Below are 15,244 nucleotides of genomic sequence, written 5' to 3'. Positions count from 1 at the left end.
CGGGAGCGCCGCGCAGCCGCCGGTAGGTGCGGGGCGGGGGGCGGCGGGACAGGGGGCTGAGCCCCCCTGAGGGCCCCACGGGATGCTCAGACACGCCCCAGGGCACGGATTGCCCCCGGAGGCACCGGGATCCCGCGGGATGCCCGCGGATGCCCAGGGGATGCTCTGCCAGCCCCACGGAGCCCCCCAGGGCACTCAGGGCACAGGGAGGCTCCGACGCGCAGGGGCTGGCTGGGGTGTGGTGAGGCAGCAGGTCCCTTCCCCAGGGACAGCTTTAGGGGGCAGCGTGATGCTCCCCCCAGCTGGGACAAACCCCCCAAAAACCCGGCAGGTGCCCCCAAATCCTGGGAGGGAGGAGTGGCTCAGTGATGGGAGCATCACTCCAAATGACAATCTCCAAATTACTGCAAATTCCCCTGAAGCTCTGGGTGGAAGCAGAAGCCCAGATCAGAATTTGAATAGAAATATACTAAAACCCAAATGTTTAAAATGGCAAAACACAATATTTGGACCATTAAAAAAAACCCCAAACCAAACAAACTAAAAAAAACCAATCAGACAGAACAACAAACAGAAAGGAAAATTGTTGCAGTGACACAGCACTATAAATGGTTCATTTTTGACTCAAAATAAATAAATCACAGAACCATAGAATGGTTTGGGGAAGCCACAGTTAAGTATGATTAGGGATGCCCATCCCTGGAAGCGCCCAAGGCCAGGTTGGACAGGGGATGAAGCAACCTGGGATGGTGGAAGGTGTCTCTGCCATGGCAGGGGATAGAACTGGATGGGCTTTAAGGTCCCTTCCCACCCAAGCCATTCTGTGCTGATTCTATGATTTATGACTGAAATAACACCACAGGGATGATCCTGATGGGTCTGACAGCCAAAACTCCTCATCACCGGCATGCTCTGAGCTGTGAGCTGCTCTCAGCCAAACCAAAGATGCCAAACACAAATTTCTGCAGGCTGCAATCTCCCCGGCTGGGGGTGCAGGTGTCAGGCTGGGACTCTGGGGCCACATGTCCCCACTGCCCCCTTCCCTTGCCAGCACCTGCAGCCTCCTGGCTCCTTTGGGCCATTTGGCAAAGGTGAAACCCCTGACAGGGCAGCAGCAGCTCCCTGTCCCTGTCCCCACCGTGCCGGGGTCCTGGGCTCCATTGGCTCATACGGCTGGGAGTAAGAGCAAGAGCCAGAGCCAGCTGCATCAGGAGCTGCCTCAGCTGGGAGGAAGATCAAGGTCTCAGCAGTGGGAGGAAGGCCAAAGTCATTTAGGGAGCTCAGGAGGAAGAGGTGATCCCCTGGGCTGGGTGGAGCTGGAGGAAAGTTTATCCAGAGGGCTTGGAGAGCTCTGGGTCTGGCTGGAGCCTCAGCAGAGCCCAGCTCTGTCCAGCCCAAACCCCAAGTGTGTGCTCCTGCAGAGCCCAGGCAGGGGGAAGCTGGGCTGACCCGGTGTGCAGGGAGAACAATTGGACATTGTGCTGCCTTATCACCACAGAGCCCGTCCTGCCTGAGGAACCCATTAAACTTTAGACCCCTCTTTGGGCAGGCCTTCCCGAATGTCTCATGTGCCTCTTCAGCCTCCCACCCCTATTCACCCTCCACTATTTTGTCTCTATTTTGTCTCTACTTTTCTTTTGGCCTCCCACTTTATTTTGGCCTCCTGCCCCTTTCAGCCTCTGCATTTCTTTCCCTCTCCCACACTTTCTTGGCCCTCTACCCTTTTGCAGCCTCTGTTTTTTTCTGTCTTTGTTTTTATTTCTGATCAACCTTTTTTTTTCTCTTGCACTCCTCGGCCTTTACTTTTTTTCCTCCCCAACCCTGTGGCTCCAATTCCTTGTGACTCCTCCTTCTCACCTTTAGCCTCCATTTCTCTTTCAGTCTTCCTTGCTTATTCCATCTCCCTTTTTTTTTTTTTTTGCCCCTTCTTTATTACCCTCAAAACACATTAGCACTTGCACTGGATCTTACAAACCCTTTTAGTAAATATTCCCTGGAAATAAATGTACATTCCAGGTTGCCCCTGGGTACCAGCACTTCTCCCTCCCTGGCACAGCAGGCACTGACTCATGGCTGGGGCATTTTTAGGAATCCTGTGCACATTGGCTGTCAGCGCAGAGCTATTGGGGATTATCCTGGGGGTTGGGTCTGGCTGGGTCTGTCTTTCAAAGAGAACCCTCACATTAGAAATCTCTTTGCAGAAGGATTTGTTGAATACCAGTTCAGGGAGAGACAATGGCTCTGTCGTGGTCTCTGCTGGATGCAGGAATCTTCCCTCTCCCCCTGTTTGAAAGGTGCCTGAATCAGTGCTCAGTTCCTAATTCTTCCCTTGTTTCCAACACCAGAATCTGTTGGTTTAAAGCTGTTGGAGAACCAAAGCAGAGGCCAGGGCCATGCAGAGCAGCTGCAGCAGCAATCAGTGACTCGCAGGGTTTATATTCCCAAAATCTGTCAGTGTTTAACAGGGCAGGTGGCACTGCCCACCAAGGGATGGGCACTTGTGCCTGGATTCCAGGCAGCTCTGGCCTCCAGCCCTGAGGAGGCAGAGACAGTCTGCACCTGGCATCTGCAGGGACAAAACTGTCTGCCACAGCTCCTGCTTTTCCCTCTAAAACCTTGAATAACAAAAGTGCTTCATTTCCATCTGGTGAAGGTGGCAGAGAAAGGCTGAGACAGACTCTCACAGTGCCAAGGTCAATATTTAGGAATTCCCTTCAAGAACAGCTAATTCACAGCCAGTGCTAAATAAAGTTCTACTAACCCCAGCACAGCATCATTAACATGCACCCATGGTCCAGCTTAAAGCCTGGCCTCTGTTTAAATTAGGTAACAGACCCCATTCTGCTGGGTCTGAACTCAGGAGTGAGCTCAGAAGAATCCCTTTGAGTGAGCTCAGAAGAGCCCTTTCCCCCTCTGTTTGTGCTTTCCCTATCCCCCAGACTCTGTCCCTTGCCCCAGGAAAGCACCAGACTGAGAGGGCTGCTGGGGAAAGGACCAAGCTGGGATCCCACAGGCAGATTCCCAAGCCCACAGCATCAAAGCTGGCAGCTGTCCCCAAGGACAGGGCAGAAAAGGTTTCCCAGGCTGTGGGAGCCAGGCTGGCTGCTGTGCCCAGGTACCACTGACTCACAGCATGGCATCTAAAACCCTTCTGTCCCCTTCAGACTCCTTTTGGGAGTGGTGTTGTCTGCCCTGAGCCATCCTCCCAAGGATTTGCCCACTGCCCACAGCAGTCTGGACACACAGTTCATCCATGACTCACGGCTGCTCACAAACTCTGTCCTTGCTCCTGGCTCTTAATTTAGGCCTGGGTGTCAGCCTTGAGCTCGGATCTTTCCTTTATACTGGGCTCTCTATTGAAGTTCAAATCTTGGACAGAAAGTACAAGCATTTAACACCAATTAAAACACCCTCCCTTCCCCTTCCTCAGTATTCCCATTGCTGCAGGGTGTTCACAAAAGCTTCCACTCGATGGGCAGACTCCAAATGGGGATTGTGGAGTTCACACCTACCCTGCTGGGGATGTGATCCTCCCCAACCACGGGGGATGCTCACTGACTCCCCAGGGATCCCCGGGCAGGGCTGAACGTGCAGCTCATGAGTAAGGAAAAGGTGAAGACCCACTGGGGTCCTGGTTGTGCCACTGCCAGCCGGGCAGGGGGCACAGCAACTGCTGATCCCCACACTCTGCCTGGTAGTCACAACATTTTTGGTTTAGTGTGGGGATTTTTTCCACTTAGACAATCCAGGGCATCTTTCTGTCTTGATTATCACAAGCATCACAGCAGAGCAGCTGGGGCTGCCCCTGGATCCCTGGCAGTGCCCAAGGCCAGGTTGGACACTGGGGCTGGGAGCACCTGGGACAGTGGAAGGTGTCCCTGCCATGGCAGGGGTGGCACTGGATGAGTTTTCAGGTCCCTTCCAACCCAGACCATCCTGTGACTCCATGATCCTTGGCTGCATCCCCGTGGGCCAGCCTGGCCCCAGGGCAGCTGTGGAAACACGGGCACAACAAAGGCCATGGTGTCTCTGAACTCCCACTCAGGAGCTGCAAATAGCCAGCGTGGGTGAAACCTCAGGGGCCGAGCTTCTGCAGGTTGTTAAAATTGTGGCTTTCTGTCCCTCACTGCGCCCTTTGCGGTGCTTTGTTGTTTACAGAGATGAGAAGGGGCAGGAGAGCACCCAAACACATCCCTTCCCTCGGAGGGCTGTGTCATGGAAAGCCAAGGCAGGGTTTTGTTTTCTTTGGAGCAGTGTGGCTGCCCTGCCTGGCCCTGCTGCTGGCACACAGCCTGTGGTCACACTTGTCACAGCGAGGGCCAAACAGGTGCCCAGCCCTGCAGGGACACAGGTGTGCTGTACCTGGGCTGTACCTGGGCTCTGGCAGGCCCCAGGGAGTGACTCGGGCTCCTTCCTAGGCCAGAGCTGAGGGTGACACACAGAGAGCTCGGTGTCCATGTTCTCCAGAGCCACCCACTGCCACGAGTGAGAATTCCATTTGTGCCTGAAGAACACACACAGAGCAGTGACCTGTCTGCCTCTACAGACCACAAAAGGTGGAGATGCACAGCTTCTCTCCTTAGTTTACTCCAGTGACTACTTAGCCACACTAATTCCAGTTTTTTTGCTGACCCACTCATCTCCATTTAACAAGATTCAGCCCTGAGCTTGCCTTGCTCTGATCTTTCATCTGAAACACTCCTTGCCCACTCCTACATGCTGCAGCTTTTCACTGGGAGGAGTTTTCTCCAGTCCCAAAGTCATGCTGATAAGAAAATTATTATTTATTGGAGGATTTTCCTGGTAATAGCCATTATTAACTCGAGCTTTTATCGCACTGGTATTGAGCAACAGCTTAAGCTCTTTACTCAGGCAACCTGGAGGAAAAAAACTCAGGGGTACTAGAGACTGAATTTAGAATGAGACATTGGGCAACAGAATTAAGAACAGGATTCTTCCAGCCAGGGTTACTTCGATGTTAAAAAGAGCAGCTGCATAGCCCTTACACAAACATTGCAGGATGAACCCATTAACTGCCTGCACATCTCCATGGTAAATCACTGCTGAGCCTATGGTGAGCCCAGAACCCAAGTGATTTTCCTTGGAGCAGCCCAGAGCGAGGCTGTGCTGGAGGAAGTTGGATTTCTGAGCGATGCTGTGTCTGCTGACGGTTAACCACCAGGATGGATGTGGCTTTCACTTGGCCTGCAGATGAAACCCTCGATTCCAGCATCCTCTGCTTCTCTGGGGAAGGACAGGGTACAAAGGCTGAGCCCAGACTCAAATCCCAGTTTTGAAGCTGGGGCCAACCCTCGGCTGGGCTTGGCCACCCTTCAGAGGGCCAGCTGCAGGAAGAGCAGCCTGACACCGTGTGAGCATTCCGCTCTTCACTCCCAGCGCCAGCCCTGAGCGCCAGCAGCAGCCTGGGAGGGGCTGGGCCCCGAGGGCGGCCAGGACAGAGGGACAGACACAGACACGTACCTGAACAGGGCTCAGCAGAGGGGTGGCACTGCAGGGCTCACAGGGGACATGGTGCAACAGGAGAGCCAGGCCACCGCTGGGATTCACAGCACAGAGGGAACTCCTGGGCCGGAGTTTGTCATTCGGCGCCGTCCGTCCGTCCGTCCGTCCATCCGTGGGTGTGCGGGGCAGCCACACCTGCAGCGCCAGCCCAGACAGCCACAGTGGGCTCTGTGGTCTGGCTCTGTGCCCATGTCCTGCACGGACAGCGGGGGTGGCAGGTGGCACGGGGACAGCGGAGAGGTCACTGCAGTGTCACTGCACAGGGACAGCGGAGAGGTCACTGCAGTGTCACTGTATGGGGACAGTGGAGAGGTCACTGCAGTGTCACTGCACGGGGACAGCGGAGAGGTCACTGCAGTGTCACTGCACGGGGACAGCGGAGAGGTCACTGCAGTGTCACTGCAGAGGGACAGTGGAGAGCTCACTGCAGTGTCACTGCACGGCGACAGTGGAGAGCTCACTGCAGTGTCACTGCACGGGGACAGTGGAGAGGTCACTGCAGTGTCACTGCAGAGGGACAGTGGAGAGGTCACTGCAGTGTCACTGCAGAGGGACAGTGAAGAGGTCACTGCAGTGTCACTGCAGAGGGACAGTGGAGAGCTCACTGCAGTGTCACTGCAGGAGCCAGGCAGAGGGCAGGTGGGACCCACTGCAGGGCCCCCTCCCCAGCCTGGGGCTGCTGAGCAGGAGCCAAGGGCACACGGAGTGCCCCCTGCCCCTGGGATTCCCACAGCATCCCAGAACACTCCAGCCAACCCTGATCAGCTGCACCTCACATGGTTCCCACTCCCTCCCGATGCCTTTCCCAGGAAGCCAGGCACAGGCAGGTCCGGGCAGGAGAGGTGCCCACAGCCCTGCCCATACCCGAGGTGGCAAACCCAAAACAAGGGTCCTGTGCCTGCTGCATCGTCCCTGAGTCCTCAGCAGCACAGAACCACCCTCCTCCTCCTCGGGTGACAGGGATGAGACTGGGGTCACTTGTGGCACCTGTCAGGGGCTGCTCCCAGCCAGCCCCACGTGCTGGGAGGCAGCAGAGCACAGGAGCAGGGACCAGGCTTGGCACTGGCCTTGGCACAAGCCTGGCAGAGGGAAAGGGCACCTGGAAAGGGCAGACAGGACCTGCTGCATCCTGGAGGGAAGGGGAAGCCCGGGGTGTTTGCATTGCCAGAGGTGTCCCCTGGGAGCAGCACATCCTCCAGCCCATCCTCGGCTGCAGGGACTGAGCTCTGGTGATCCTCTGTCCGGGTGTTCTCCCACCCAGCAGGTCCCACACACCCATCTTGCTCTGGGAGGGAGGGCTCCAATCCAGGACAGGTCCTGTGGGATCCTTGGGGTCTGTGTGTGCAGCCAGGGCTGCTCCTGCTCGTGTCCCTGCTCTTGCTCCCAGCCCAGCCAGGACACAGGGACAAGGCCCTCCTGGCAGAGCTCCTGCTCTGGGGCTGCATTTGCTCCTGGGGCTGGAGCTGCAATTAAGTTAATCACCGGATGGCCAAGGGCCGTGGGTGGGAGGTAATTAGAAAGGGGAGGATGCCTTGGTTTTCCTGCCTCCCCACAGACAGCACCAGCCTGGTGGGAGGCTGCACTGCCTGTCCCAGCAGCTGGGCTGTTCTGGGCTCAGAGCTCTGGAAAAGCCACACCTGGCTTGGGGCAGGGATGGGGCTTCCCCTTGGGCATCCCTGAGGGCACAGGGCTGGGATAACCCTGTCCCTCCCGTGATGCAGCTGTGTTGGTCACCAGCCATTAGTGACACCCTCTCAGGAAACTGCTGAAGTTTCAGCTTTACAACCCCTCTGTCTTACCTGCCACAAATCCAGTGTGAATGGGTGGAATGGCTGTTTTCTGGTGGAGAGCAGCAGATGATGACAGCAGGCATTAGTTAAATTGATTTTTATGCTTTTGGTTGCACTTCACACAACATATTCCACTTGCAAAGGGTAAAACCTGGCTGATAAATACTTCATTAAGCAGTTAATCACATCACTAGAGATAAAATCACCTGGCCATAAACAAGCCTAGAAACGAGCCAATGCATTCCACTGATACTCACAGAGTGATCTATTACATATTTATCATATGCTTTGCCTAATCATTTATTAAATCCTTCTAAGAGGATGTACAGGCCAAGGAATTCGAGCTGTGCCTTGCAGTGCCAGCCTCGGGAGGGGAGGCAGCCCTTGCAGGCTGCCCATGCTGCTGATAACCCCAGACCCACCAAGCTGCTCCTGCAGCAGCCAGAGCATGAGGAAGCCTCTGCCTGATCTCTAATCCTCTCCTGGATGAGGAAATCCATCCCATGAAATGGTTCTCTAAGACTTACAATGAATAAAATCCCTGTTATCTGAGAGGTGTTTGTTCCACATACCCAGGCAGATCTCAGACTGCCCCAAAACCCACAGGAACCCCTGGGAAAGGCAATTCAGAGCCTGAATTCCCTAAAAATATTCCACCTGTTCTAAATGCTTTCCATTCCCACATGGAGTGTGTGAGCTGCCTGGGAAGTGACTGTTGTGCTCAGGTGGCTGCAGTCACAGTGGGAATGGGAAGGGAGCCCATCAGGAGGTGATGCTGTCTGATCCCAGCTGAGTCACATGTCCTGGAACAAACAGCATTTCTGCTTTGATGGAGAAAATAACACTTTCCAAAGTGAAACCAACGGGAGTCTTTCCACTGAACTCACCAGAGCCAGGTTCACGAGACACTGATCTCATTACCCAGAGCTGGACAAAGCCTCAGGAGACTCCTGGGTTTAGCAGCTTCTCATCTCTCTGGAGCTCTCTGTGTGATCTCTAGCTGATCATCTAAATGACAATTGTGATTAGCTGCACTTTTCATCACCATTTCCACTCAGAGGCCATGCAGAATATTTCTTTCCAACCCTACATAAAAGATTGTGTCCAAAGCCAAGGAAAATGTTGATGTATTTGGATCACTCCAATCTGGTTTTAACCCAGTAGGTGAGATACTTCTGCTTTCCTCCATGTAGTAGCCAGGTATTTCATACCCAAGGAAAGAAGGCTCACCTCAGCTGGCTACCTCTGGGTTGAGCCTTTGCTGGCCACTAAATCTGTGCCACAGGAGCCATTAAAAAAAATCCACAAAAATTCCTGGCAATTCTGACATGCAAAAAACTTTCGGACCATTAGGAATCCCCCTCATTTCCATCAACACCACCTCTGTCATGCAAACAAGTGCTGTGTGGTGAAGTCTGCACAGCCCTAAGGCAGAGAGCAGAGGTTCCCCTCCCTCCCTCCCTCCACAGCTCCCAGTGTGTGCTGTTATTTCAGAGCTCACAGCCTGATATTGGCAGCACAACCAGCCCTCCATGCTCACAGTCAGATGCTTGCAGAGTTTGGGATTTCACATCAAAGCCACTGGTTTGGCCAGTGATAAAGTTTGGAACGGACCCCAAACTTCTCAGAATTTCACAGCTATTGCAGCCCTGCCCTGGGCTCCTCTCCCTCAGAGCTGCAGGGAGCAGCACAGCGCAGCCACCACGGCTCAGCATGACCTGGATCAAATGAACTTTCGGGTTTAACTCACTTCTTAAGGCTTTTTTTACCTTCAGACATTATTTCTGGTCCTTTGGGGTGCTGACATCTCCACTCAGGAGGAAGAGCTGGGTGCCCTCAGCTCCCCAGGCTGCAGATGGAGCTGGGGCTGTCCTGGAGCAGGTGCCCTGGCTGCAGCTCCCAGGGATCCTCCTCGTGGGGTTTTCTCTGTGCACAGAGCTGGAGGAGAGAGGGGCCACAAACAGAGCTGCTCGTGGACAAACAGGCTCCAGATCCAGTCCTGGTGTGACCAGAGGGGTCAGAGCTCAGCAGCAGCCATGCTCCTCAGAGCCATCTCCTCTTGGAATATTTTCCTTTCTCCATGGGGCACCCAGTAACCACTGGACTGCGGTGTCTCTCAGCCTTGCATATTTGAGAGAGCTTTCTGTTCTGCTTTGAGCTATTTAATAGCATTGTTGGGCTCCTACCCAAAGAAATAAGGCCCTTTATGTTGTCTTTGGTTCAGGTTCTCTCTCTCACTCGAGCTTTTTAATTCCCATAAAAACCTAACATGTTCCTGCCAGAAGTATAATGCTAGGGCCATGAGTGGTGGTGTTTGTAGAGGAACAACTCCATGGCCATAAAGTCTGAGAACAGCAATAGTATTTAGCACGGGGAGACAAGGGGAGTGGAAAAGTGTTCATGAGCTTTGCTGGGGCACTCAGGGCAGCTGGCAAGCACTGGAGTCTTCCTAAAAATAGCAAAAATAACTTTAGAGGAAATCAGTGATGATGAAGAAGCTGTTTGCAGTTGAGCTGCTCTGGTCAAGCTGTCTGGAGATGCCCTCAGACCCTGAGGTGACTGTGGTAGAATCCAGACTGCTCCTCACTCCTGGCTGCAGAGTTTGCCGAGATCCTGCTCAGAGCCCTTGGATCTGGGGTGTTTGCTTCTCAATGCCACCCACCATCAACCCAGGAGACTTCTGGGTGCCTTTTACCCTCAGATAAAGGTTCAAGAAAAGCTTTGGTTCTAGGAAATGACCCAGTGCTGACGTTGATTAAAGCTCAGTGGAGGAGCAGAGCCCCGTGTGCCACCCTGGGTGACTGGGGGCTTTCCTTCAGGGAAAGGCTGGCAGCTGGCAAGGAAGCTGAACGACTGCATGAGAAGTATGGTGTCTTGAGAGAAAAATGAATGTAGGGACCAGACACTCCACGAAATAATTTCACCTGATAATGGTGTTAAACAAAGATTTGGAGTCTGTATTTGGCATCACCTGCTCTGGAAACCACCAGGAGCCACAGAGCTTCTGAGGCTGCATCTCCAACCTCATGGCAATAGGTGGGGGCTGGCCTGCGCTGTCACTCCACAAAGCACTTCCCAAAATCCCAGTCCGTGTCAAATGGGCCATCTGAGAGCCTGGGCTGGAGTCTGTGCACGAAGCAGAGCTGGTGCAGTGGCTGGGGGTGCTCTCACCAACAGCCACACTCTTCATCTCCAGGGATCCATCTTTAGCAATCCAGCTTCCAGAGGTTTTTACTCTCTGCAGGCATCTGGGATCCATTTCCAGGAGTAATTTCCCCTTCTTGCAGCTGCTTTTGCAGAGCTTTTTAAATACTAAAGAGTTCAGAGCCGAGTGTTTAGAGATTCCCTGTGTATGCACACGTGTGTGAGTGTGTGTGCTGCAGAGCTGCCACCCTCAGTCTCTCCCAGGGCACCACAGCAAACCCACACAGCGTGGTACTGGCTCCATCCCAACGTACCAGTAGCACAACTCAGTCCTAAAGAGACATTTTTACAATCTATAAACACGTATAAACAGTGACTATAAAATATTTTCCATAATATAGCTGTGGGAATACATGACATTTAAAGCAACTTCCTGCATCTAGATTTATTCTGTGCCATGTCTTTTTCTGTTCATAAATCCACTTCTCTCCAAGCACTACAGAACTCTGTGTATGAAAGACAGAATGAATCTGTGGGAGATTTTAAATGTAGTTTCTAGGCTAAAAACATGACTGTACCTGGAACATCCGTGGGACTCTGGCCCCCACCTGTGGCATTTCCTGGTGTCACATCTGTGATGGCACTTCTGTGACAGCACTTGTCACTTCCCAGCCTCCAACCTCCACAGCATCCTTCTTTGATTGGTCTGGTGATGCCTTCAGGTTTTGGCACAGCATCTGCTTAAACATGGATTATGACCACAGTCTCCAGCAAAATGAGGTTTCAGTATGATCTTTCATGAGACCAGCTTGCTCCAAGCCCCAGTGTCCAGCCTGGCCTTGGGCACTGCCAGGGATGCAGGGGCAGCCAGGACCAAGGGCTTCCTCATCCTCACAGGGAAGGATTTCTTCCCAAAATCCCAAAATCTAACCCTGCCCTCTGGCAGTGGAATTCCCCTTTATCCTGTCCTTCAGATCCTTGACCAAAGCCCTCTCCATCTCTCTTGGAGCCCCTTCAGGCACTGAGTTGCTGCTGCTTGACTCATGGCGTATCCTGGACTCAAAATTCCCATTTCCAAATGCTGTTGATCAGTGTCTGGGTAAATCTGCTCAGCCTGGCAGTGAAAGCTCCTGGCCCCTGCCCATCTCCCACCACATCTAACGTGTGTCCTGACCTTTTCCGTGTGTGCCCTGGGCAGGTGAGCTGCAGAGTGCCAAGAGATGAGCAATATTTACTACCTGACACGCAGTGGGTGTTGCAATTCCCGGTCATAATTGTGTTTGAGAGTTATAATAGTGCAGAGAGAGTTTTACCTGGGCTCCCTTCCCGCCTCCTGTGGGTTCCAATCAGACGCCGGCTGTTTTCCAAACTGGTTTTCTGAGCGTGTAATTTTAGCACGCACGTCAGTAGGAAGGAGAACAAAAACAGAACTCACCGTGATAAAATTAAAAAGGACAGAATCCCTCCTGCCCAGCCCCACCCAGCGAGGAGACAGCCCCCCGCACCTCCCACGCTGGGGAGCATCCCCTTGGGCCGTGAATCACCGGCCCCAGCCCACCGGGACCCCCGGGCTCCCTCCTCCTTCCCTCCCTGCTGCCTTTAAAGCCGGGCAGCAGCAGCAGTGTGTGCCAGCACTGCTGTCACCCTGCTGTCACCTCCCTTGCATCCCTGCAGCAGCAGAAGCAGCCCGTGCCCTGACTCGCCAGCACTGGTGTCACCCTGCTGTCACCTCCCTTGCATCCCTGCAGCAGTGTGTGCCAGCACTGGTGTCACCCTGCTGTCACCTCCCTTGCATCCCTGCAGCAGTGTGTGCCAGCACTGGTGTCACCCTGCTGTCACCTCCCTTGCAGCCCGGCCCTGGGAGAAGGAGGCTGCGCGATGGCCGAGGGGGAGATCACCACGTTCAGCGCCCTGACCGAGAAGTTCGACCTGCCCGCGGGCAGCTACAAGAAGCCCAAGCTGCTGTACTGCAGCAACGGGGGGCACTTCCTGCGCATCCTGCCCGACGGCACCGTGGATGGCACCCGGGACCGCAGCGACGAGCACAGTGAGCAAACCTGGGGCCTGGGGGGCTCCTTGTGCTGGGATTTCATCAGCTGGGAAGGGGCAGCTGGGGAAAATGGGGTCTGGGCGAGGCTGGTGTGACAGCACATCTCCCTAGGGCCAAACACACATCCCAGGGGTTAAATACACCTGCTGGGGCCAAACACACCTTCCAGGGGACAAACACACATCCCAGGGGTTAAATACACCTGCTGGGGCCAAACACACCTTCCAGGGGCCAAACACACATCCCAGGGGACAAACACACCGTCCAGGGGCCAAACACACATCCCAGGGGACAAACACACCGTCCAGGGGCCAAACACACATCCATGGGGACAAACACACATCCCAGGGGACAAACACACATCCCAGGAGACAAACACACCGTCCAGGGGACAAACACACATCTGTGGGGACAAACACATCTCCTGGAAGCCAAACACATATCCATGGGGACCAAACACATCTCCTGGAAGCCAAACACACATCCCAGGAACCAAACACACCCACAGCTGGCACCCAGAGCAAGGGAGGTGTGAGGTGTGTGCTGTCCAGGTGTAGATTTGAAGGACAGCAATAGATACCTCCAGTGTTGATCCCGGCACTGGCTTCACCTCAGGGCAGGCAGACAGACAGAGGGACACAGCAGGGCTGGCTCACAGGGAGCTGGCCCTGGCACGGGGCTCAGGGCAGCCTGGCATCCCACACACAGCATCACATGGAGTTCTGTGCTGTCCTTGCACTGCCAGCCGTGTGCCACAGCCCTTTACTCTGTCACTCTGGGCAGGGTGTCCCCTTAGCTGTCCCCATCCCTGCAGTCAGTGACCCTGGTGGCTCCAGCCCGTGAGACACTGGCACCTCTGCTGGCTCCTGCAGACACCACCACTTCTCCCACCGAGGAATCATTGGGAATTTAATGCTTTTTTTGTGCTCTTGCATTACCAAAAACTCTTCAGATGATTTTTAACCTGCTGCCCAGGAGAGCTGGGCACACAGCAAAGCTCCTGCAGGGCTCTGTGGGCAGCAGGGCTGGGCTCTGCCCCTGCTCTTGGCAGCAGCCTCTGGGTTCATATCCTGAACATTTACTGGAATGGCACCAGGCCCTGCCAGGCTCCTATCTCACTAGAAGGAAGGGCTAGGAGGAGTCAAGCCAGCCTTACAAAGTGCTAAGAAAAGCACTTTTATTTTCTTTAAACCACAAGCACACATGTGGCTTCTCCCCCGAACTTAACCTTTCCTCTGGCTATTGTTGTGTTACTGACAGGCAGTTTAGAGTTTTAATTACAAACACTGTCTCCCCAGCACTGCCTCGTGCTGGGGGATGGAGGAAGATGGGCTCCCTGAGGCTGGATAAACACAGCGTGCAGCTCCAGCCTCCAGGCAGGAATAAACCCAGCACGTAACCCTCAAACCCCTGGAAAGGCTGGATGGTGACCAAAAGGATCTGAAGAGACAGGGCTGAGCTCACAGACACACCAGGAGAGGTGGTATGAGCTCAGGCAGTGTCTCTGCAGCATTTTCCAGAGGTTTTGCTGGACTCAGAAGGAGAGGTCAGCGTCAAGATGGCATCTCCTGGGACATGGGGAGCCACCAAGGCCATGAGCCCACTCTGGTGCCCTGGCCCAGGCTGTTTCTCACAGCACGGATGCTGTCACACAGCCCAGCCCTTTTCCCTCTGGAAAAGCAGATCCATCACCTGGAGAGGTCCCCAGGGCTGCACTGTGCCCGTGGGCAGGGAGGGCAGGCAGCCCTGCATCCCTCACACCTCCCTGCCTGCTGGCCCAGGGCCACATGTTTGCAATCCTCTGCCAGAAAGGAACCTCCTGTAAACGATCTCATAAACTGGGATACAGGAATGCACTAATATTTACAGAGGAAACTCCTGGAAGGGCTGAGTGCCAGCAGAGCAGCCCTGGGGAGAGGTACCCTGCTCTGAGCACCCACGGTCCTGCCCCTGCACCTGGAACACGATGGAGCTGCTCAGATCATTCCCTGGTGTGCAAGAGGAGCAGCCAGAGCATGGCTGGCACTGTGGGACACTGTCACCCAGCTGGGACAGCACCTGCCAGCCCCAGGGAGGGACAGGGCACAGGAACACCCAGGGTTCAAAGGGAGGCCAGAGGGCACAGCAGCGTTCCAGCTGCACTGGTGCTCTGCAGACTGCCCACGTGCATTTTGCTCCAGACAAATACCAAGGATTCTTTTTATTCTCTCAAGTGGCCTCAGAATCAGGGAGGATCTCTAAGAAGAGCAGAAGGAGTCACTCTCTCTAAGCCTTTGTTGTCCAGCCTCACATCAGGATCCACTTCCCACATCCTTTACGTGGGCATCCCAAGCTTGCACCAAGGAATGGAAAGAAATCTTACCTGGACTCTGCAGATTCTCCAGGATGAAGCTCATGCTCATCTCTACAAAAAATCTCCTTTTCTCGCTTTCATCCCATTTCTTCATGGAAGGAAATCTCTGTACAGACCTGGAAGAGAACCTGAACGAATTTAGCGCACAAGTTCCTTCCTCTGGACTCAATGTTCTCCCTCCTTCTGTGGCAAAAAACCTCAACATCCCACTGGCAGCAGGAGGGTCCTCACTCCCCTCTCTCAGGACAGTTTTCAGAGCAGTATCATCATTTTCATCCCATTTCCCTCTTTTCTCCCTGGATTGCTCCTCAGCCGGGTCCCAGGTGTGCAGCACCTCAGGGAATGCAGGTGGGCTGGGGTTTTCCCAGTGCACATTCCCGGCCT

The 15,244-nt window shown here is 54.2% G+C and overlaps 1 protein-coding gene and 2 long non-coding RNA genes across 3 annotated transcripts in view; 1 reads left to right on the top strand and 2 right to left on the bottom strand.

The window, feature by feature from the left end:
- FGF1 (fibroblast growth factor 1) overlaps positions 1 to 15,244 on the top strand; it is a 20,115-nt gene that overhangs the window by 2,408 nt on the left and 2,463 nt on the right. Inside the window, exon 2 of the mRNA XM_005418824.2 lies at positions 12,308 to 12,504. Coding sequence (XP_005418881.1) covers positions 12,336 to 12,504 — 169 coding nt within the window. The 5' untranslated portion in view covers positions 12,308 to 12,335. The remainder of the gene's footprint in view (positions 1 to 12,307; positions 12,505 to 15,244) is intronic.
- On the bottom strand, positions 4,767 to 5,899 carry LOC115947662. Its single transcript, XR_004081528.1, has 2 exons — positions 5,482 to 5,899; positions 4,767 to 5,244 (listed from the first exon to the last, which is right to left on the bottom strand). It is a non-coding gene; the product is annotated as an uncharacterized LOC115947662 (long non-coding RNA).
- LOC115947661 overlaps positions 10,953 to 15,244 on the bottom strand; it is a 24,626-nt gene continuing 20,334 nt past the window's right edge. Inside the window, exons 3-5 of the long non-coding RNA XR_004081527.1 lie at positions 14,870 to 14,976; positions 11,771 to 11,834; positions 10,953 to 11,194 (exon numbers count right to left, since the gene is read on the bottom strand). This is a non-coding gene — a long non-coding RNA (uncharacterized LOC115947661). The remainder of the gene's footprint in view (positions 11,195 to 11,770; positions 11,835 to 14,869; positions 14,977 to 15,244) is intronic.

The sequence above is a fragment of the Geospiza fortis genome, unplaced genomic scaffold (genome assembly GCF_000277835.1).
Source record: "Geospiza fortis unplaced genomic scaffold, GeoFor_1.0 scaffold55, whole genome shotgun sequence".
Lineage (NCBI taxonomy): Eukaryota > Metazoa > Chordata > Aves > Passeriformes > Thraupidae > Geospiza > Geospiza fortis.
The sequence above is the reverse complement of the archived record's forward strand: the minus strand, read 5'-3'. Positions and strand labels throughout refer to the sequence as shown.